Genomic DNA, 18275 nt, shown 5'->3' with positions numbered 1-18275 from the left:
ATCGTGTCTAGTTTTTTAAAATGGCATAGCCTCATTAGTGAATGGTTCAAGCAGCTTCCCCATGAGGAAGCCTATGCCATGGCTTCCTCATGGGGAAGCTGCTTGAACCATTCACTAATGAGGCTATGCCATATCTCCAAAACTAGACATGACAAGACAAAACTGATGCTATTTGTGGAATCAGTACCCAAAATTCATATAAAACCACCATAAATTAAACAAAAACAAAAATTCTGACCCTCAATTTTGCAGGCCTGTGTTATTAACTAACTAGTGCAGTGGTTCCCAAACTTTTTCAAGTGGGGGCTACCTTGACCTACAAGCTGGCTGCAGCTTTCCAATAGGGCTACTGTACATTATATAGGGTGGTGGGTTTTCATGAGGATTACATGGCTCCCCTGGCTGGTTTCTGCACCTCCCTGGGAACCACTGAACTAGGGAATTTATTGAAATTCCCTCTTTGTCTATGTTTTCCTCCATGTGGAATGGAAGGTGTGTGTGGTGGTGGGGGGGAGTGTTCTCAAAGAAAAATGTAAAAACAAAAAAAGGAATCCTACTGGGTGTACACAAGCCATTGAGCATGCTGAAAATGGCTCTTTGAATCCTGACCTTTGTTCTGCGGCATGCTTGGCTCAGTCCTTTGTATATTTACTCAGAAATTCAGTAGGACTTAAGGCCAAACCTCACATGATATTAAACCCATCATTGATTAATAGGTTTAAGAAGGATGTGGACCAGAAGAGGTCCTTTTACATCAAAACATCTGCTACAGGGCAGGTCAATCCAGCCTGAGACAACACATAGTACTGGGGTGGGGGGAGTGCTTAATACTTTTCCTTACACCATATTCATGCTGAAACATGCTTTGTGAAAGCAACTGTTTTTTGCAGGCATGACTATTTACTGCAAATTAACTACTTAGGGCACAATCCTAACCCCTTATGTCACTGACATAAGGGCTATGCAGCTCTGAGGTAAGGGAACAAACAGTGGCGTCGCTAGGGGGGTGCAGGGCGCAGGCGCACTGGGAGGGTGACGCTCTAAAATCGTGGTGGTTAAGAGCAATACCATCATGTTATATACAGTTGGATGTAGAATTTTGAGCAGAATGCAATACAAAAAACGGGAGTGAAATATCTCCTTTCTATCAAAAGTTATTGGCAAAAAACCAGAAAACAAAAAATACATGGAGCCCAATGGAAAGAGAAACCAAGGGGTATCGCGTGTTTACTCGTGAGTAGGTGAACATGCCTTAGTCCATCTGAAAGGGCAGGCTGAGAGGAATCCAACAACACCAGAATGGTCCTGATCCAATGAATGTAGCCCCAAAAAAACACCCAAGAAGGAGGTCCCTCCCTCCAAGCTGGCGAATGTATTGAGCCCTATGGAAAGCAAAACTAAGCCACATGGTCATGTTTACTTGCGAGTAAGCAAACATGCCTTGGCTCCTGGGCAGGTCAGGCAAAGGGAAATGTGAGGCCACCAGAATGGTCCTGATTTGACGCAACTGGAGCTCAACAAATGCTCCAGAAGGCAGCCCCCCCCCCCAATAAAAAGAATGAAACAGGCTTGACAGGGTAAGGTGAAATTTTTTTCTGTTTTAGGCTGCAGTCCTATCCACACTTTCCTGGGAGTAAGCCCCACTGACTATAATGGGACTTACTTTTGAGTAGATAGGCATAGGATTGGGCTCTCAGACTTGCAAAGCCAGGTGGGTCCTGATAGTGATATGCTTGAAATATAAGAACTTAAATTGAACTGGGTACTGGGTAGGGGTGAAAATCTTACTGATTCTTTTTTTGGAGGGGGGGTGTTATTGCAGACAGGCTACAGAGAAAATTCACTTGGTGGAACAGGGCTGGCTTTCCCTTATTTATTGATTTTACTTCAATTTATTTATAATTATTTATTTTAATTTGCTTTATGATGGGTCATGGACAGATTGTCATTCTAAGAAGTGGGTCCCAGTGCTAAAAGTTTGAGAACTGCTCCAATAAGGTGTTAATAAATTGACACCCTGGGGGGAGGTGACACCACTAGTGACCAAAATCACTAAAATCAGAGTTTGGAGGAATAATACCATCATGTTATTTATCAATCAATGTGTAATTTCATGCAGAATGCGATGAAACAAACTACGTTGAAATATCTTTATTCTATCAAAAGGTATAGCCAAAAAACCAGTGGGGGTGGGGCGATGGTAGATCACCACGCCTACCACCTAGAGTGTTGCCCCACCCACTGCAGGGGGGTGACGCGCTGGCCTCCAGCACCGGTTGACGTGAACCCTAGTGACGCCACTGGGAACAAACATTCCCTTACTTTGAAGAGGCCTCTGTGAGTGACACCCAACTGCAGGATGCAGCACATGTCCCACTGGCATAGCTATGCCAGTGCTGGAAAGCACTGACATAAGGGGTTAGGATTGCACCCTTTGGAGCCCATTTTCAGCAAAAAAAAAAAAAAAAAAATGGCACAGGGTGAAATTATCAAACTTTGGATACTCCAATTTCATCTCCTCTCTTAAATCTGCCTTCTTCATTTCTTCACCAACAAACAGCATGGCAAAATTGGAAGAAGGGGTTCATTCAACATAGTCTTTCATGATTCAAGTTCTCTTCAATGGAGGGCGAGAAGTTTCAGGAAAATGTTAAAGATCTCTTGATCAGAAAACAGTTCCCCATCCCATGGACAAATTACAGGTGGAGCCTGTTTATCCACAGATTTTATATCCAGCGCATTGATTGCAATCAGCCAAGGGAGCTCATCCAGCAGGAATATCAGGGAAAGGAGCAAATAGGTGACAGGTCAGAAAATCACTGGGAGTGCAGTAAATGCACAGTTCAGTTGAACTGTTTGGTGGTCAGCCAAGTGCATCCCTATGTCCCTCCTCATGCTTCAAGATTTGAAGACTGCAGCAAGACCAAGGCCATTTTCCAAAGGGGTACAGTGAACATGAGCAAAAGGAGGAAAATGAGGGAGAGCACCACACATTCCATAGGTTTAGAATTTTTAATAATAACTGCTTCTAAGAACATGCTGTTTCAAGATGCTATAGTGCAGGGATTCTTAACCAGGAGTATCTATACCCCTTGGGGGTATGGGAACCCAATGATGGGGGTATGACTCCTCCCTGGCTCAATCTGCCTATCCCTGCCCCATTCCACCCCTCCTGCCCTGTTCTGCTCCCTGCACTGGACTTACCTGCTCCAGTGGGCCTCCCAATGTTTGCCAGCATATGCAGGAAGACTCCAGCCTTCCCACTGGTGTACTGGCTGCATGCTCTGGTACAAAGCACTTTATGGCTGCTGTGTTACAGCCTGCACCAATGGAACATGTGCTCCATGGGTGCTAGTCTTACATAGAATTGGGCTATCAGACTTGGCCCCCCACCCTAAACACAGTTCCTTAGTCCAACTGACTCTATGCGTGTAGAAACTGAATGTGTGTCAGTTCTGTACATGCAATCAGAGATCATGCAAAGAGCAATCCCTTCCCTGCTTCCACTCCATGCATCCTGTATATCCAGACTGGTTGTGTGAACAGTGGCAGGACTAAGGATAAGAGCCTCCAAATCAGCATATGTCACATGGCTTCCAGGCTGATTTTAGCTCTGGAACTTCATCTTTTTCTAGACTAAGCAGTCTAGTAGGTGGTCATATGAAATTTATTCCACCAATTTACCAACCACTGGAAAAGGAAACCACTGCTGGGAGTTTAATATAAAAACTAGCAAAAAATGACAGAGTTATGGCTTAATTAACAAATAGGTCATGGATAATAGAATCCCTGCAATTACCACTTCTTTGTGAATAAGCCTGAGTAAACAAGTTACGTTATAGCATCTCTCTCTCTCTCTCTCTCTCTCTCTCTCTCACACACACACACACACACACACACACACACACACACACACACACACACACATGAGAAATATACTGTATTAATTGGTGAATTGGTGATACATCTGCATTGTTGTAAATATACTGAGCACTCAGCTTCCATGCAATGTAAGGAGTCTGTCACTATTCTGGACTTTGGTACAGGAACCTGGGGCTGTATTTGTGGGCAGCCTGGCTTGCATGTGAACATTCTATGCATGAATCTATCCCAGGGCTGCCCAAACCCCGGCCCTGGGGCCACTTACGGCCCTTGAGGCCTCTCAGTGCAGCCCTCAGGGAGCCCCCAGACTCCAGTGAGCCTCTGGCCCTCCGGAGATTTGTTGGAGCCCACACTGGCCCGATGCAACTGCTCTCAGCTTGAGGGCGACTGTTTGACCTCTTGCGTGAGCTGTGGGATGAGAGCTCCCTCCACTGCTTGTTGTTTCACGTCTGTGATGCAGTAGCGGCAGCAAAGGAAAGGCCAGCCTTGCTTTGTGCAAGGCCTTTTATAATTGCAAGACCTTCATTCATTCATATGTTTATCTTTAATATATTCATTTATGTAAACTTATGTAAATTTATTCAATTTTTAATTTGATAGAGAGATTTCTGGAACTTGGTCTCTGGGTCAAATTGCTAAGCAGACATAGACTTCTTTATAAGCATATAGAAAATTTATTTACATGCTATTTACAGATTAAGAATAGATTTGGAGGGATACAGGTTCTAAGTTACCCCATGGTGGATCTTTGATTTCTTCCCCGAACCACACCCAAAACTCCTATACTTGTACTCTATGAAAAACAAGTGACCCATGTGATATTCATGTCACTTCCCTCTCCTTATTTGGCATACTGGTGCATGGTTCTAGCCTTCACTGGGAAATCCGTTATCCATGTATGGAGAAGTTCTGGCTTGCACTTTGATTTCACAACACTTTGGAATGTTCTTTTTGGGAATGCTATGACACACATGTTTTTCTCTGCAGGTCATCTTGACATTTTCTACTTTGTTTTTAACAGAAAAACACTATTCATTTTTTTCCCTAATGTTCCTCCTCTGAGAGAAGTTAGGTTAACCCCTAAAATCTCTAACAAATTGTAAATTAATTATTTTTCCCCCCCAGCCCCCAACACAGTGTCTGAGAGACATGTGGCCCTCCTGCCAAAAACTTTGGACACCCCTGATCTATCCTAAGGGAGAGTCAGGATGCATCATGTGGAGATGTTTAAATGTCTGAACCAGCACTAAGTGATCATGGGATGTTCAGAAATGGGAAGGGATTTTCCACCTAACTTGGATGGCAGATTTTTCCCTCACCTGCCTCATCTGCTTGAATCTCCTGGGTTTTGTAAGAAGTCTTGCAAATCATCAAGTGCTGCAGTAGGGAGGGAGGGAGGGGTGGTAGCTCAGTGACAGGGCATCTCTTCTGTCTGCAGAAGGTTTCAGCTTTAGTCTTTCAAGTAGGGCAGATAAAATTCTCTCTCCCAAACCCCAGAGAGCAGCTGCCAGTCAGTGTGAACAATACTGAGCAAGCAACTCCTTCTGCTGCTCTTGCTTTAAAACACAACATGCTGCATGTGTGCTCCAGCACTCATGAGTGGTGGGGGAGCTAAATGAATATTTTCCTGTAAGGCAAAAAGTTCTCAAAATGGCAGGGCAGTGCTATAGCACAAAAAGGTAGTGTTTTCCACTTTTTACTTTTTATTAAAGAGTTAGCCCTGCAGTGCATCAGCAGGAGAGTCATTATTTTAAAAGAATGTTATTTGAAAGCTAAAATATAACTGTTTTAAAAGTTTATAGCATGGCAAAGTCCAATGAGCAAAAGTTTCATATAATGGGGGTAAAAAGCTCTGTTTCAGTTTGGAAAGCACACAGTTTTATTGGGTTTCAATTTACTTTTGCTTTGACTTCCTGCTTGTGATAGAACATAAGCCAAGCTGTCGAATTTGCTCAGTGAACTGGTCTCCCCCTTGATTGAGTCAGAGGCAGAGAGTAGTTCTTGTAAAGATGGTGTGAGAGTCTTTGATGTTTACACTCATTCCATTATTATCTCTACTAACAAGTGCTGGAAGTTTTTGTAGTCCATCAAAAACTTGCAAGACCTGTTTGACCAGAGAGGCCAAATGTTGGAAGTTTTTATCATGCCATCTTCACCCTCCTCAAAAATGATTGGCCCTCTGGCTTCTTTACACACTGCTTCTCTCATTTTCCAAAACGTGGTCCACCATGTCAGCCATTCCTATGCTGCTGTGCTACAGCATGATAGTTTCAAAACCTGCTGCACTCTTGGCTCAGTCGTATGGAAAATCCCTAATGTGGTTTACTCTTTGCAAGTCTGCTTCTATCTTTAGATTCCTTAGAAGTGCTGTGTCTGAAACATTACAGTCTTGGGAGATGGATCAAGGATGCATACTGGATTTTTTGTCAGCTAAACTAGGAGTAATTAATCTTAATTCTCTCTCCCTGAAAATAAACAGAGCTTTTATTCCTCAAGGAAAACAAAGAAGGCTCAGTTGTTCTGTGGTAAATTAATCTTACAAAGGGAATCTTCCAAAGAAAATCAATAGCTTATAACAAGAGCTCAGAAGCTCAAAAACCAGAACTGAAAAGGGATTTTCCTTGCAGTAAACAAGACTCTGGGACCTAACAGCCCAGTCCTATCCTTCATCATTTTACGTTATGGAGCCACACATGGAGAGTGCATGTGACCAAATAACCTAGGCATGGAAAATAAAAATATTTTTTTCATTACTTCTCCATAGGCCACCTGGCCATCAATGGGTCTCCTTGAACCCATTGATTTTTTATTACCCATTGATACCCAGCTATTTTGCTGGTGTAAGTCAAGGAGAGGCAGGGGTGTATTGGGCCAAGAAAACAGGATCTTGGTGTCCACTGATGATGCTGAGATCCACCTCCTCCACCCGTGAACCACCCCTGCCCTCCCCTCTCCCCACACTGCTCCTTCTCTGAACAGCTCACAGCGTGCCCCCACTGGCACCTTACCTGCTCTGATGCAGGCTCGGTCCATTTGTGGCAGGCGCATGGAGCCTCCAGCCATTTGCGCTGGTGGATCCAGTGCATATTTTTAAAAATCTATTTTATTTAAAACATTTATACCCCCCTTCCAGAAGCTGAAAGTGGCACAACATTTACAACTCCATAAGAGGATTTACAGCAATGGATCTCCCAGCTGGCTGTTGTAGGATGGATGGGAGACAGCAGGCACCTTGAGGCTAATGGCTGGCTCTGCAGGGCTGCTGGCTGGTACTCCCTCTTAACACACACACACCCACACCATTTTTATGCCATGATCTATGTCTCTTTTTCAGTCCATGTCAGGTCCACTATCTTACTCAAAAATGCGTCAAAGCTTCCAATTTCATGGACTATTTCTTCCTGTGCTGCCACATGCATAACATCCCCCCGTGACCCATTCACTAAAAAAAAAAAAAAAAACACAGGCATTTTAATACCATGAATTACCCCTACTGTAATGAAATTGAAGTTACAAAATCCCCATCTGCTAAGTTGATTTAGAATAGTTGACTTTTCATTATAAATGGTGTTTAAATCTACTTGCCTTGAGATTTTAAGTCAATTTTATTATTAACATTTCTGACGTGGTTTAATTAATTCAGCCAGAATCAACAGCAAATTTAATACACAGAAGGGCAGGAAAGGTGGGGGCCCACAATTGTAGGAGCAAAAGTGGGTCATTATGTGATCAAGTTCTTACTAAATTATTTGGAGCATAGCTGGGGTGAGGATAATTACTTATAGCCTTCATACAAATAACACCATTAAAATGATTATATAATACTGCATCAATCACTATATTAACTTTTCCAAACTATGAAGGGACAGGACATGTGTAGAGAAGGTCATACTCCTACACTGACATTTAATCACATTGTGTCTTATGCTGTTCTGTCTATATTCCTAGGGTTAGCAGGGGAAACCCTGAAAAGTCTTGGGTGGTTGCAGCTGTGTACTGTAACACATTTTGTACAAATTGCATGGATAACCACTTTCAATGAATTCATTTATATATGCATGCATTCCAGTAGCTGCCTTGTGCACACAAAATACTGATTCAAGGCTGTCAGGCCTTGACCAAGACAAGTCATGGGCTCCAAGACTGGCTGGGTGTTTGGTTTGGGTTCAGGCACGTCAGAGTTCATAGTGCCGATGGCAGATGATATGGACCAAGATAGGTCAGTGGTCGAGTTCAGGGAGGTGGACAAGGTGGGGGGCAGGAGAAGGTTAGGGATGAGAATCCAGGTCAGTAGCTACTCTAAGTGGCTAGTTACTCAGGTTGAGGAGCTAGTTTGGAGGGTAGATTTTCATAGGTCCTGCTTGATCCAGGTTTCCCTGTGAGGTCAGTTGACATTAGTCAGGCTGGTCTTACATCTTACAGAGTGCCCTTGACCTACCCTGTCAGACTGGTGAGGAACCATGTCCACAGCCAGGGACTACTGGATTTAAGAAACAACACACACGCAAAAGCATACCTTACAGAGGTTAAGAAATATTAGGATCCTGAGACTGAAAACTGGTGAAAATCACCGTTCTAAGGGAAAGTACTCCTACCCAAGAATTATGAAAAATGTAGTATAGAACAGTCCCCTGCCCACCTTGCTCCCCACCCCAATCTTCCCCTGAACTGCCCATAAACTACCCTTGCCTCCACCTTACCTGCTCTGGTGGGGCTTCTGCATGTCCATGCTTCACAAGGCCTCTCCAGCTTTTTGCACTAGCAATCCTACAGCGCATGAAAGCAGTGCATCTTTTTCAATGACGTGCCAGGACTTACGACAGCAGATCACATGATCCATTGCCTTATACCCACAACAGGATTGGGCAGTAATTACATTCTCAAAGGCAGGAAGCTGGGACATATATGATGGCGAAACATTTGCAAGTCACAAGAAATGTTCAACGTAAAACAATGATATTATCAAATCACCCCATAATGTCTTTAATGAAGCCATAAATAATACATGAATCAGATTTTAGACCCTGAGTATTGTTGCCAACACTGCTCCTTCACATGTACATGTGTGACCTACACGTGTCATGCGCACATACACAAATAACTGAAATTGGGGAAAATAGCAAGTAAGAGGTCAAATCTAGAAGTGTGACAAGGTTTGGGATTGTTGGCATGAATGAGCAGTGCAAACAATCTCAGAGTGCCTCAAAATTAGGCTAACAGTAAACACAAGGCAGAGCTTTTCAAAGGAGATAAAGAATTTATTGAAGAAATATTACAAGTAAAAGGCACATTTACTGAGGAGAGAGATACTTGCAAATAGCTGTGTTTGGACAGCAGGAGTTTGTTGGAAAGATGATGGAATCTTTTGTTGGAAGAGAGAGAGAGAGAGAGAGAGATGAAAGGGGGGGAATCACCTATCCTAGTCTGCTGGTTATGGCTTGAGTGCAAGTCTTTCTTGAGCAACAAGGCAGCGCTGCAAAGTTCCCAGGTTCTTAGTAGAGAGAGAGAGCTGGCCTTCAGCTGCTTGCTTCTGAACTGAACCAGAAAACCTCCAATCTGTTTGCTTCTTGAGCGACCCCACTCCCCCCAGATCTGCTTCCAGAGCAGAGAAGTTATAGGACTTTTCCCAAAGGAAACAAAAGGAATTTTGGCAGGACAAAGGAGTAGAGCTTCTTGAGCTATGCATTTTGAGCTTCCTGGCCTTGACTGAGGTTTTCCAGGAGGACACAAAAGAGCTTGATGGCCCCATCCAGGGAAGTTCCTGCTGGACAATACCTGTGGCAGGATGTGTTATCTCAGGTTCAGGTGGAAGGACATCTTGGTCCAGAGTCTGAAAAGGACTACCCAATTGGACAACTGTAATTTAATTTAACATTCAGGCAGGACTGGTTCTTGCTAGCTATTGTCAGACAAGTGGTGTCATTAGGTTTCACTCTCCATAGGGCTCAATACATTTGTCTGCTTTGAGGGAGGGACTTCCTTCTCAGGTGTTTTTGGGGGCTGCATTCATTGGATCAGGACCATTCTGGTGTCATTGGATTCCTCTCAGCCTACCCTTTTCAATGGACTAAGGCACTTTTGTCTACTCACGAGTAAACGCACGATACGGTTCTGTTTCTTTACTTACGATAGGGCTCCATGCATTTTTTGTTCTCCGGTTTTTTGGCCATTATGTTAGAAAGATTTCACTCTGGTTTTTTGCATTGCATTCTTCTGCAAATTCCACATCCAGCAGTATTTAACATGATGGTATTACTCCTAACCACTGTGATTTTCACTCCTTCAGTACACCTCACCCCCCCCGTGCATGTCACCCAGTGCGGCCCGCATCCCCCGCACCCCCCTAGCGATGCCACTGTGTCAGATCTCAAGCACCCAGATTTAATCGACCACAGGGGGCGTTTCCTTGGAAGCCAGCAAAATCTCATCCCTTTCCACATTTCAGGGAGGCCTGCCATACTCTGAAACCAAGATGGAGACAGTTTAAACTGTACACAGGTTTGGGGAAAGAGGGTGTCTGTAACACTATGGAACTGTACTACTTAGGACAATCCCACATTTGCAAAAGTAACTTGACTGTAGTGGGAAGGAGCATTGGTAGAGAAAAACTGGCAAGGCCAAGGGGGGCTTAATTGTTCTCCCTTCTGCAAATTCTCTCCTGTAAATTCCCTCCAGACCAATTTTCCATGTTAGATTTATTTCCTATTTCAGGGCCTAGTTGGGGGAAATAGACTAAAAATAGCCAGGAAGACATTTGTAAAGCAGAATTATTTGGTGGCCCAAATGATAAGCACTCCGTCTACACTGTCACTTCTTCCCTGCACCCACGTTCATACCGTGAGGCAGACATACACAGGGCTGGGAATCCCATCTGGATTTCATAGCATGTGGTTGTACTACTACCACTAGTAGTATCTGAACCCAAAGGTTTACCAAAGAGCATTGTTGGAATTCACTTTACCAATAACGTTGATCACACAAACACTATTTTCAGGAGTGAGCTTGTTGGGTTGTTTTCCTTCTTCCTTACTCAGGATAGTGGAAACTGCATGCCGCACATGTGTTTGTATGTTGTAGTGATTACAGACTCAGTAACCAAATACTATCCATGCCTCTTCTTATCTTGCTCTGCTTCTTTACTGAAGCTTCTTTCCTTGCATCAGCTTCATTGATGCAAGCCTTCCATGTCCTGTGAAGGAAAATCCAACACAAATGAGGAACCACTGTTCACTGACTACTTTCCCCAACTCTTTCCCCAGATTGACCTTAGCTACTAGAGTGCCTGCTTGTAAATGAAAATTCAAATCTTTGCTCCCAAGTCCAAAAATGCCAGTAACAACACAATCCCAAAGGCTTAAGACAGGGGTTCCTAAAGTGTACGTTGCAAGCATGCATTGCTTTAGGTCATAGCACATTCACAGGGGTGCCTTGGGATGTCCCCAGCTGCTCCTCTACCTGTTCCCCCGGCATCACCATCTTAGATCTCACAAAATCTCATGAAATTTGGGTGCTGTCATCTTGGATCATGTGGGATTTTGGCAGTGCCCTACCAAACCAGGAAGAAGAGGTTGCAGAGGTCTCGTGACCCAGGTAAGTTTGGGAGCCAATGACTTAAGATGTTGTAAAAGTTCCATAAAATCATAAACTGATAGCTAATGAGCCTCTAACCTCTTGTCACCATTTAGTGGGAAACCTCATTAATTCTTTACAAGGGCCTTTAGAAGACAGACCACAATAGGGTTGTGTTAATGCTTCCTTGAGCTCAGCTAGCTGTCAAAACTTGGTAGATGGCTTCATTGCCTTTGACATTTTTACATCTTCTGTTCAGCTTAGTTTGTTTGCTTGCTTAAAAAGTAGCCCACTGTGCCAAATGTTAAAAAGGTCAAGTGTTATTTTTCTCCTCTGCTGGATTAAAAATGTAGCAAAATTAAGACATTGTGTCAACTATTTTGACCTTCCTATTCAGATCTGTTGCTGTGGGCATATTCTTTCTCTCGCCGTTGCAATTAAATGAAAATGTTACATAGCTCTCCTTCCTACACTGAGGGCATAATCAGACTTCTCTATCTTAAGGAATCAGATCAAAAGTATTCTGTTGCTCCCGGCCGTTTTACCACATGATTTCAGAATGGTGCTGTGCTGTAGAAAAGCTGGGCTCACCTCTCAGAGCTGTTGCACCCAGTCCAAGAATTTCATCTTAGCATTCTCTGCAGCAATGCAAAGGATTCTGGGGCGTACCACTCAGATTGCATACTGCCTCATTGGTCAGGTTAATGCTGTTAATTGCGTGCTAAAAATACAGCCACCCCCAAGCAGCTGTTTGGGTTGCTGGTGAAGTTCAGCCAACTCTGATCAAGAGAGTTGTTTCAGCACATGGAGTTACTGCAGAGGCGAAGGGGTGGTGTGCTTTAGATCAGGGGTCTCCAAACTTTTTGGCCAGAGGGCCACATCAAATACCTGGCAAGGTGTTGAGGGCTGGAAAAAAATTTAAATATAAAATTTATATAAATAAATTAGAGATAGAACTTAGATGAGTGAATAAATGAATGAATGGGCTCATTCATTCAACCTCTCTGGCCCTTAGAACACCTTCCAGACACAACCAGAGCATAGTTCCTGTCACATTCGGCCAAGTGGGCCAGAGGCTTTCAGGGGACAAGAGGCTTGCCGCAGGCCAGATAGAGGCTGGCCGCATCTGGCCTCCAGGCTGGGGTTTGGAGACCCCTGCTTTAGATCATGCTGCTCCATCACACACCCACTGATATATAGGTGGTCAGGGACCACTGTCAGGGAGCAGTGGCTTTTTATACTTAACAAAGAAAGAACCAAGGGGCCATTTTTCCTGGCTGCGCACCAAAGCATCTAACCATTGCAGAGACCACTGTCTTAAAACCCACAGCCGTTTGAGCAACAGTGCATTTTTCCAACAGTTTCGGGGGGCCTCCAGAATGAGGTAAATGTCTGCAGAAAAAAATTCAAGGTGTTTGCATATACCTGAAACAGCAGAATTGTGTTACCACATCTGACGTAAGCTAGATACAATTTTTTTTACTACTGTCCTTGGTGCTAACCTAAAGATCACTGGTTCCCAACCTGTGGTCCACAAGACCCCAAGAAGTGGTCCACCAAGTCTCAGGGAAAAAAAGATTGCCCGTGATCACTTCCAATGTGCTCCTCCCATGGACCATCAGAGAGGGGCAAAGAATGAACTGACCACAGACAGCAACAAAAGCAGCAACCCACAAATCATCACTATAAATAATACATCTAATAAATCTCTAATTATTTCAAATGTAATTGTATTTTTTGTGTGAAAGGGTGGGGGTTGCATGCACGGCCCATGAGAGGGGGCACAGGGGGTAATTTGTACCTGGAGCCAGGGTAAAAAATGGGGCCCAAGAGCCAAAGGAGGGCCCTAGAAATTTCCTGGGATCTTACATTTTCCAATCTTACCTGCACTTGGTGCCCACATGGGAAGCTGAGCTCACGACAGCTGCAGCTGCCGCAAGCCATACATGCTGGGCCAAGGAATGCGTACATGACACTCCTGAATACTGTCAATTCTGGGAGGAAACTGGACTGCTACAGTAGCTCTTTGGCTTGTGGATCTGCTGCCCATGAAGGAGTGTATCTAGGACACATCTGTGAAACTACAACTGCTGCAGAAGTACGTTTTGGTACACACAGGACACTTTCCATTCTAGTGTGAGCCTAAATACGATGATCTAATTTTCTGCAATTATTTTCTATAGTTAAAATATAGAGACTTAGCAGTGTGTTTGGTATTCTGTATTACTGTATCTAGCTGCTGATACTGTGTGGGCAGGTAAACCTGGGCTCCACATTGGGAAGTACAGTAGACCAGGGCTCCAAAGACTCTTCCTGCTATTGCTACCCTTCCCTTTGCCTCCTCCCCACCCCTGTCGCCAACCTCCCCTACTCTGTTTCACCCCGCCCCTCCTCCTTTGGGAAGGGGCCCAAAAGAAACATTGTACTCCCTGATAAAATTCCTCTTGGAGGCCCTGGTTGCATGTGATCCATACCAATTCCAGTTTTTGTCTCAGTGGTCCACAGGCTCCTACTATAGATCCTCATGTGACTCGACTATAGATCCTTATGTAAATCATACTCAAAAATTGGCCTCACACAAGAAAATTGGCCCCAAAAACGTTTTGTTTTTGTTTTTTTACTGCGCACACAGCTCTTCCAGATCTTGCAAAGAGGGGGTGCCTCTTTGACCCCTGAACACCTGTGAACATTGGGTCACCCTGTGGTTAGCTGGCCACCTATTTCTTCAGCAGCACCAGCCTCAAGGAAGGGGTGCTCCTTTGACCTCTGAGTGCACCGCTCAGAGGGGGGAAAAAACCATATTTCACTTTGAGCTGCCTGCTGCAACAGGTACCTCGTCTGCTTTGCAGCCTCAGAACAGAAGCAGCGAAGAATCTATCATCACCATGTCACTTGCTTGAAAGACAAGTCTTCAATAAGAAAACCCTGAGATACTTTGAGAATCCTGGACTTTGCTGGACACATAGGTTTTCAATTTTTAAAAAAAATGATTCAGACAGGATTCCTATGCACGCTTACAATGGAGCAAGTCCCAGTCGACTCAATGGGACTAACTTATGGGTAGGCATACCTAGCCTACCTTGTCAAATTAGCGGTGTTGAGAAGGAGGGCAGCCTGAAACTTTTAATAGCTTTTTTTTTTCCAGCTGAATGACAGTTAAGGTGGTAATCTCCAGCTGAATGACTCAAGCTGGTGCCTGAAACTTCTGCTGTGTTAGGATGGTGTTCCAGAATGATATATGAATACAACCCAGCAGAATTCTCCCCCCCCCCAATCTGAGGAAGTTATGAGAAGTGACTGAATTTCTCACTTTACCAAACTTTTGTTCAGTTGCTCCATTAGGTGTGTTAGCACAGTGTTGTCTTGCACGTGATTACAGGTATTTACCTGTAACTAGGGGCTGCAAACCAAATGGATTCCAAAGTCTAGTCTCTCACCATAAACAGTATGCCAAATTTGTTTTTTTTATCACGGGGGGGGGGGGGGACGACGACAGGAGGAGCAGATACCCTCCAGTAATCAAACAACTCCAATGATCAACTTCTCTAAAATAGTTACCTTTGTCTTCTGGGGGCATATAATGGAGTGACCCAAATACTCTAGAAACTGCAGAAAAATCCTTTCACCTCTCCACTTTCAGCAGAAAAAAAAAATTCAAAAAAAAATTGGTCCTGCGGTTTTTTTAATCCCACCTTTTACCAGCATTGTTTTAACGCAAATACGGTAGAATACCAGTTTTAATATGCTCTTCCTGAAACATGATGTGCAACTATTCACTACTTTTGATGTAAAACACCTACCTAGTGGATTCAGGCCAAATACTTTTGAAAATACCTCTGCACATGTCAATCCCCATGATGGTAGCAACGTTGAAAAGCATTGATGCCACTACCTACATGGGGGCTACCACCAAAGCACTAGCCCTGTAGCAGTGCCAGTCTGTAAAAGTGGGATTCACCCCCACCCAGTCCATGAGCCCAGCACACATGCTCCTGAAATAGTAAAGCAGTACATGCCTGCAAGTGGGAACCATCCCAAAATTTTCCATTAACCAATTGCATCATTTTGATCCTGACTTTCCAAAAATCAAACAAAGCAAATTTCCTAGATTGTTTTCTTTCTGTGGTTGTGACCAGGGCCAACCAACAGAGACTATTTTAAATGGCTGGTCTGTTTGCTCACATCATTTGTTCCAGGAGAGTTTCTACATCGAACGAACATTTGTGCCTCCTTGTTCCCCAGCATCCTTCCTTGTTGCTAAATGCTTTTGATTAATCTACTGCTGTCTTTTTCTGCAACTTGCAAGCAATTAGCATTTAACAATCTACTTATTTAAATCACACTCGAATCTTTGAAAGTGCTGTTCATATATTCTGGCTTCTCTTATTGGCGGTGGCGATAACAGTTACTCATCACAATGGATTTTTATTACCTTGGAAATAAGACAAACCTTTCCCTAAAGGCCACGGAATGAAATATTTGGTTTACAAATTAAACTGTGAGATATTTATTTATTTTCAGGTTGGTGGGAAAGCACCAGCCACAGACTGTGTGTGAAGAATATTGATAAGGATAAAATGTCAGGAACTTTTAGTTAAAGGATTCAGATGATTGGGGTGTGAGTGGAAATGGAGTCCTTTCATCATGCTCACTTCTGGCAACCTTCAGTTTGTGAAGGTTCTCCAAAGAGTGGCAATCAACACTTTGCGTAACCAAATTCTGTGGGTTGTAATCACACAGACTTTTACTATATCCACATTGAACAACATGGGACTAGAATCCGATGATGCCTGGAGAGGCTTAAGACGTGGATGCAGCTCCTGCTTCCAACCCAGTGCATGGTTCCTTTCCTCAGGAGTCTCAGCATGTATACATCATGTAGACCTGAATGCCACCTAATCACGTGGTTGATTTACTACATTAAAGTGGGCAAGGGAAGCATGCATTTGCTCTCTCAATATGATGGAGTGACATAATCTGATCCAGTGGGTGGTGTATTCTGCCATTCTCAATGGGAGCCATATAACCCCTGGGGAGCCCTGGCATTTCATGGTTGTGCCACCTTATGTTTATCTGTCTGTCTTGTATCCTTGTTTGATGAGGGGGGCTTGGAACCTTAGAAGAGCTCCTAAGGGGCCATAGCAAAAAAAAAAAAAATTTTTAAGTTGAGAATGGCTGGTTTACATCAACCGGTTCTACCAACTGATGGTTTACATCAAGGGTCTCCAAATCTGGCCTGTGGGCCAGATTCAGCCCTTGAAAACATGTTAAGATATATGATGAAAAATGAATGGGGCTGAAAAGTTTGGAGACCCCTGGTTTACATCAAGCCTGCACCAGACTCACAATGCCAGCTATTTATTATGGCCTGTCAGTTGTTTGTACCATGGAGATTTGGAAGGTGGCATTGTAATTTGAAGTAGATAACAAATATAGGCAGTTTAGCAAGAACCCAGGAGGGGGATCATTGATGGTAGCAGGCTATATTCAATTTAGCAGGTGACAAACGGTGCAGCCCTGGCTTACATGTACATTTTTGAAACCTGAGATTCGTTTTGAGCACAGCTTCAAGCACTTCACTTGGAGTTGCTGTCACGAACCTTCCCTTCGTTTATTGAAATGCTTAGGACTGGCAATGTCAATTTCTGTCTCTCACATTTGTGCAAAGGGCTCATTTCCAACCAGCCCTGATTGCAGTTTGGGATGCTGAAGAGACAGATAACTTGATACCTAATGGTAAACAGCTCTTGCAGCAGGCAAATGATGCCAACCTCTGTGGTGCATGTCACATCTTAATGTGTCAAATTCACTTATTGACAATGGAGAGGAGAAAAAACTGGTGCCGTGCCAATGCATGCCAGATGGTCATGGCAATTATTAATATCATACAGGCTACAAAACCTCCACATGCACAAAAAGTGTGCTATTATGGAATTTACAAGCTGGGTACAGAGAATATTGCAACAAATCTGCATTTTAAAGGGGGACTTCCTTGTGTTGAATTCTCTGAATCTGATTCTCCAGTGTTTAATCTTCATTTTCCCCTCTGTCTTTAGGTTCAACTAATCCACTATAACCACGAGTTATATACAAATGTTACAGAAGCAGCAAAAAGTCCCAATGGCTTGGTGGTAGTTTCTATATTTATGAAAGTAAGTATAGTACAATTTCATATATGTTAACTTCTATTCCCTTCAGAAGGTTTTAAGAAGGTAGGCTGCAATCCTATACATACCTGTTTGGGAGTAAGCCCCCATTGTACAGAATGGGACTTACTTCTTAGTAATGTATAGGCTAGTGCCTTAGATGCATTAATTGCCAATATGAAATTCCTTTCTATGCCTCCAGGAACTTTGTTGTAGTGGCTGACTGCATTCAGACACCTTAAGATGAAAAGTAATCACTGTGACAGGCTGCTAAGAGGGAGACTTGATCACTACAGAAATCCGTTTTCATTGTCTCTCTCCCTTTGGCTTTACAAAGAATGTGAAGACTTTCTTTTTATTCTGTAGATGCTTTAAGAACATCCATTGTTGGTTTCCCTTTCATGGTACCTTTTCTTATTGCACACCCATTCTCTCTTCCTCCACTTTTCATTTAAAAAAAACAAAAAAACCTGCATACAATGGTGGGGGAAAGGCATCCTGGCAGCCTATGGATCTTCTGGAATCTGTGCTAGCCATATGTCTTAAGTCTGGAGAGCAAAAAGGGGGCAGAATGGTTCAAAAAGAGGTGATAGAACCTGGTGGAGGTTGCTGTTGCTGGGATCCACCCCCTCCTTCCCCCAAACTGCTTCCTGTCCTCCCCCTCCCTGCTCCTGCCCT

General features: G+C 43.5%; 1 protein-coding gene across 1 annotated transcript in view; it reads left to right on the top strand.

Moving 5' to 3' along the window:
- The window catches only part of CA10 (carbonic anhydrase 10), a 365626-nt gene that overhangs the window by 316658 nt on the left and 30693 nt on the right, over positions 1 to 18275 (top strand). The window contains exon 5 of the mRNA XM_066617463.1: positions 17508 to 17603. Coding sequence (XP_066473560.1) covers positions 17508 to 17603 — 96 coding nt within the window. The remainder of the gene's footprint in view (positions 1 to 17507; positions 17604 to 18275) is intronic.

This window comes from Tiliqua scincoides, chromosome 2, assembly GCF_035046505.1.
Source record: "Tiliqua scincoides isolate rTilSci1 chromosome 2, rTilSci1.hap2, whole genome shotgun sequence".
In the NCBI taxonomy this organism is placed as follows: domain Eukaryota; kingdom Metazoa; phylum Chordata; class Lepidosauria; order Squamata; family Scincidae; genus Tiliqua; species Tiliqua scincoides.
Note: the sequence above shows the minus strand (reverse complement) of the source record. Positions and strands in the feature narration are given on the sequence as shown.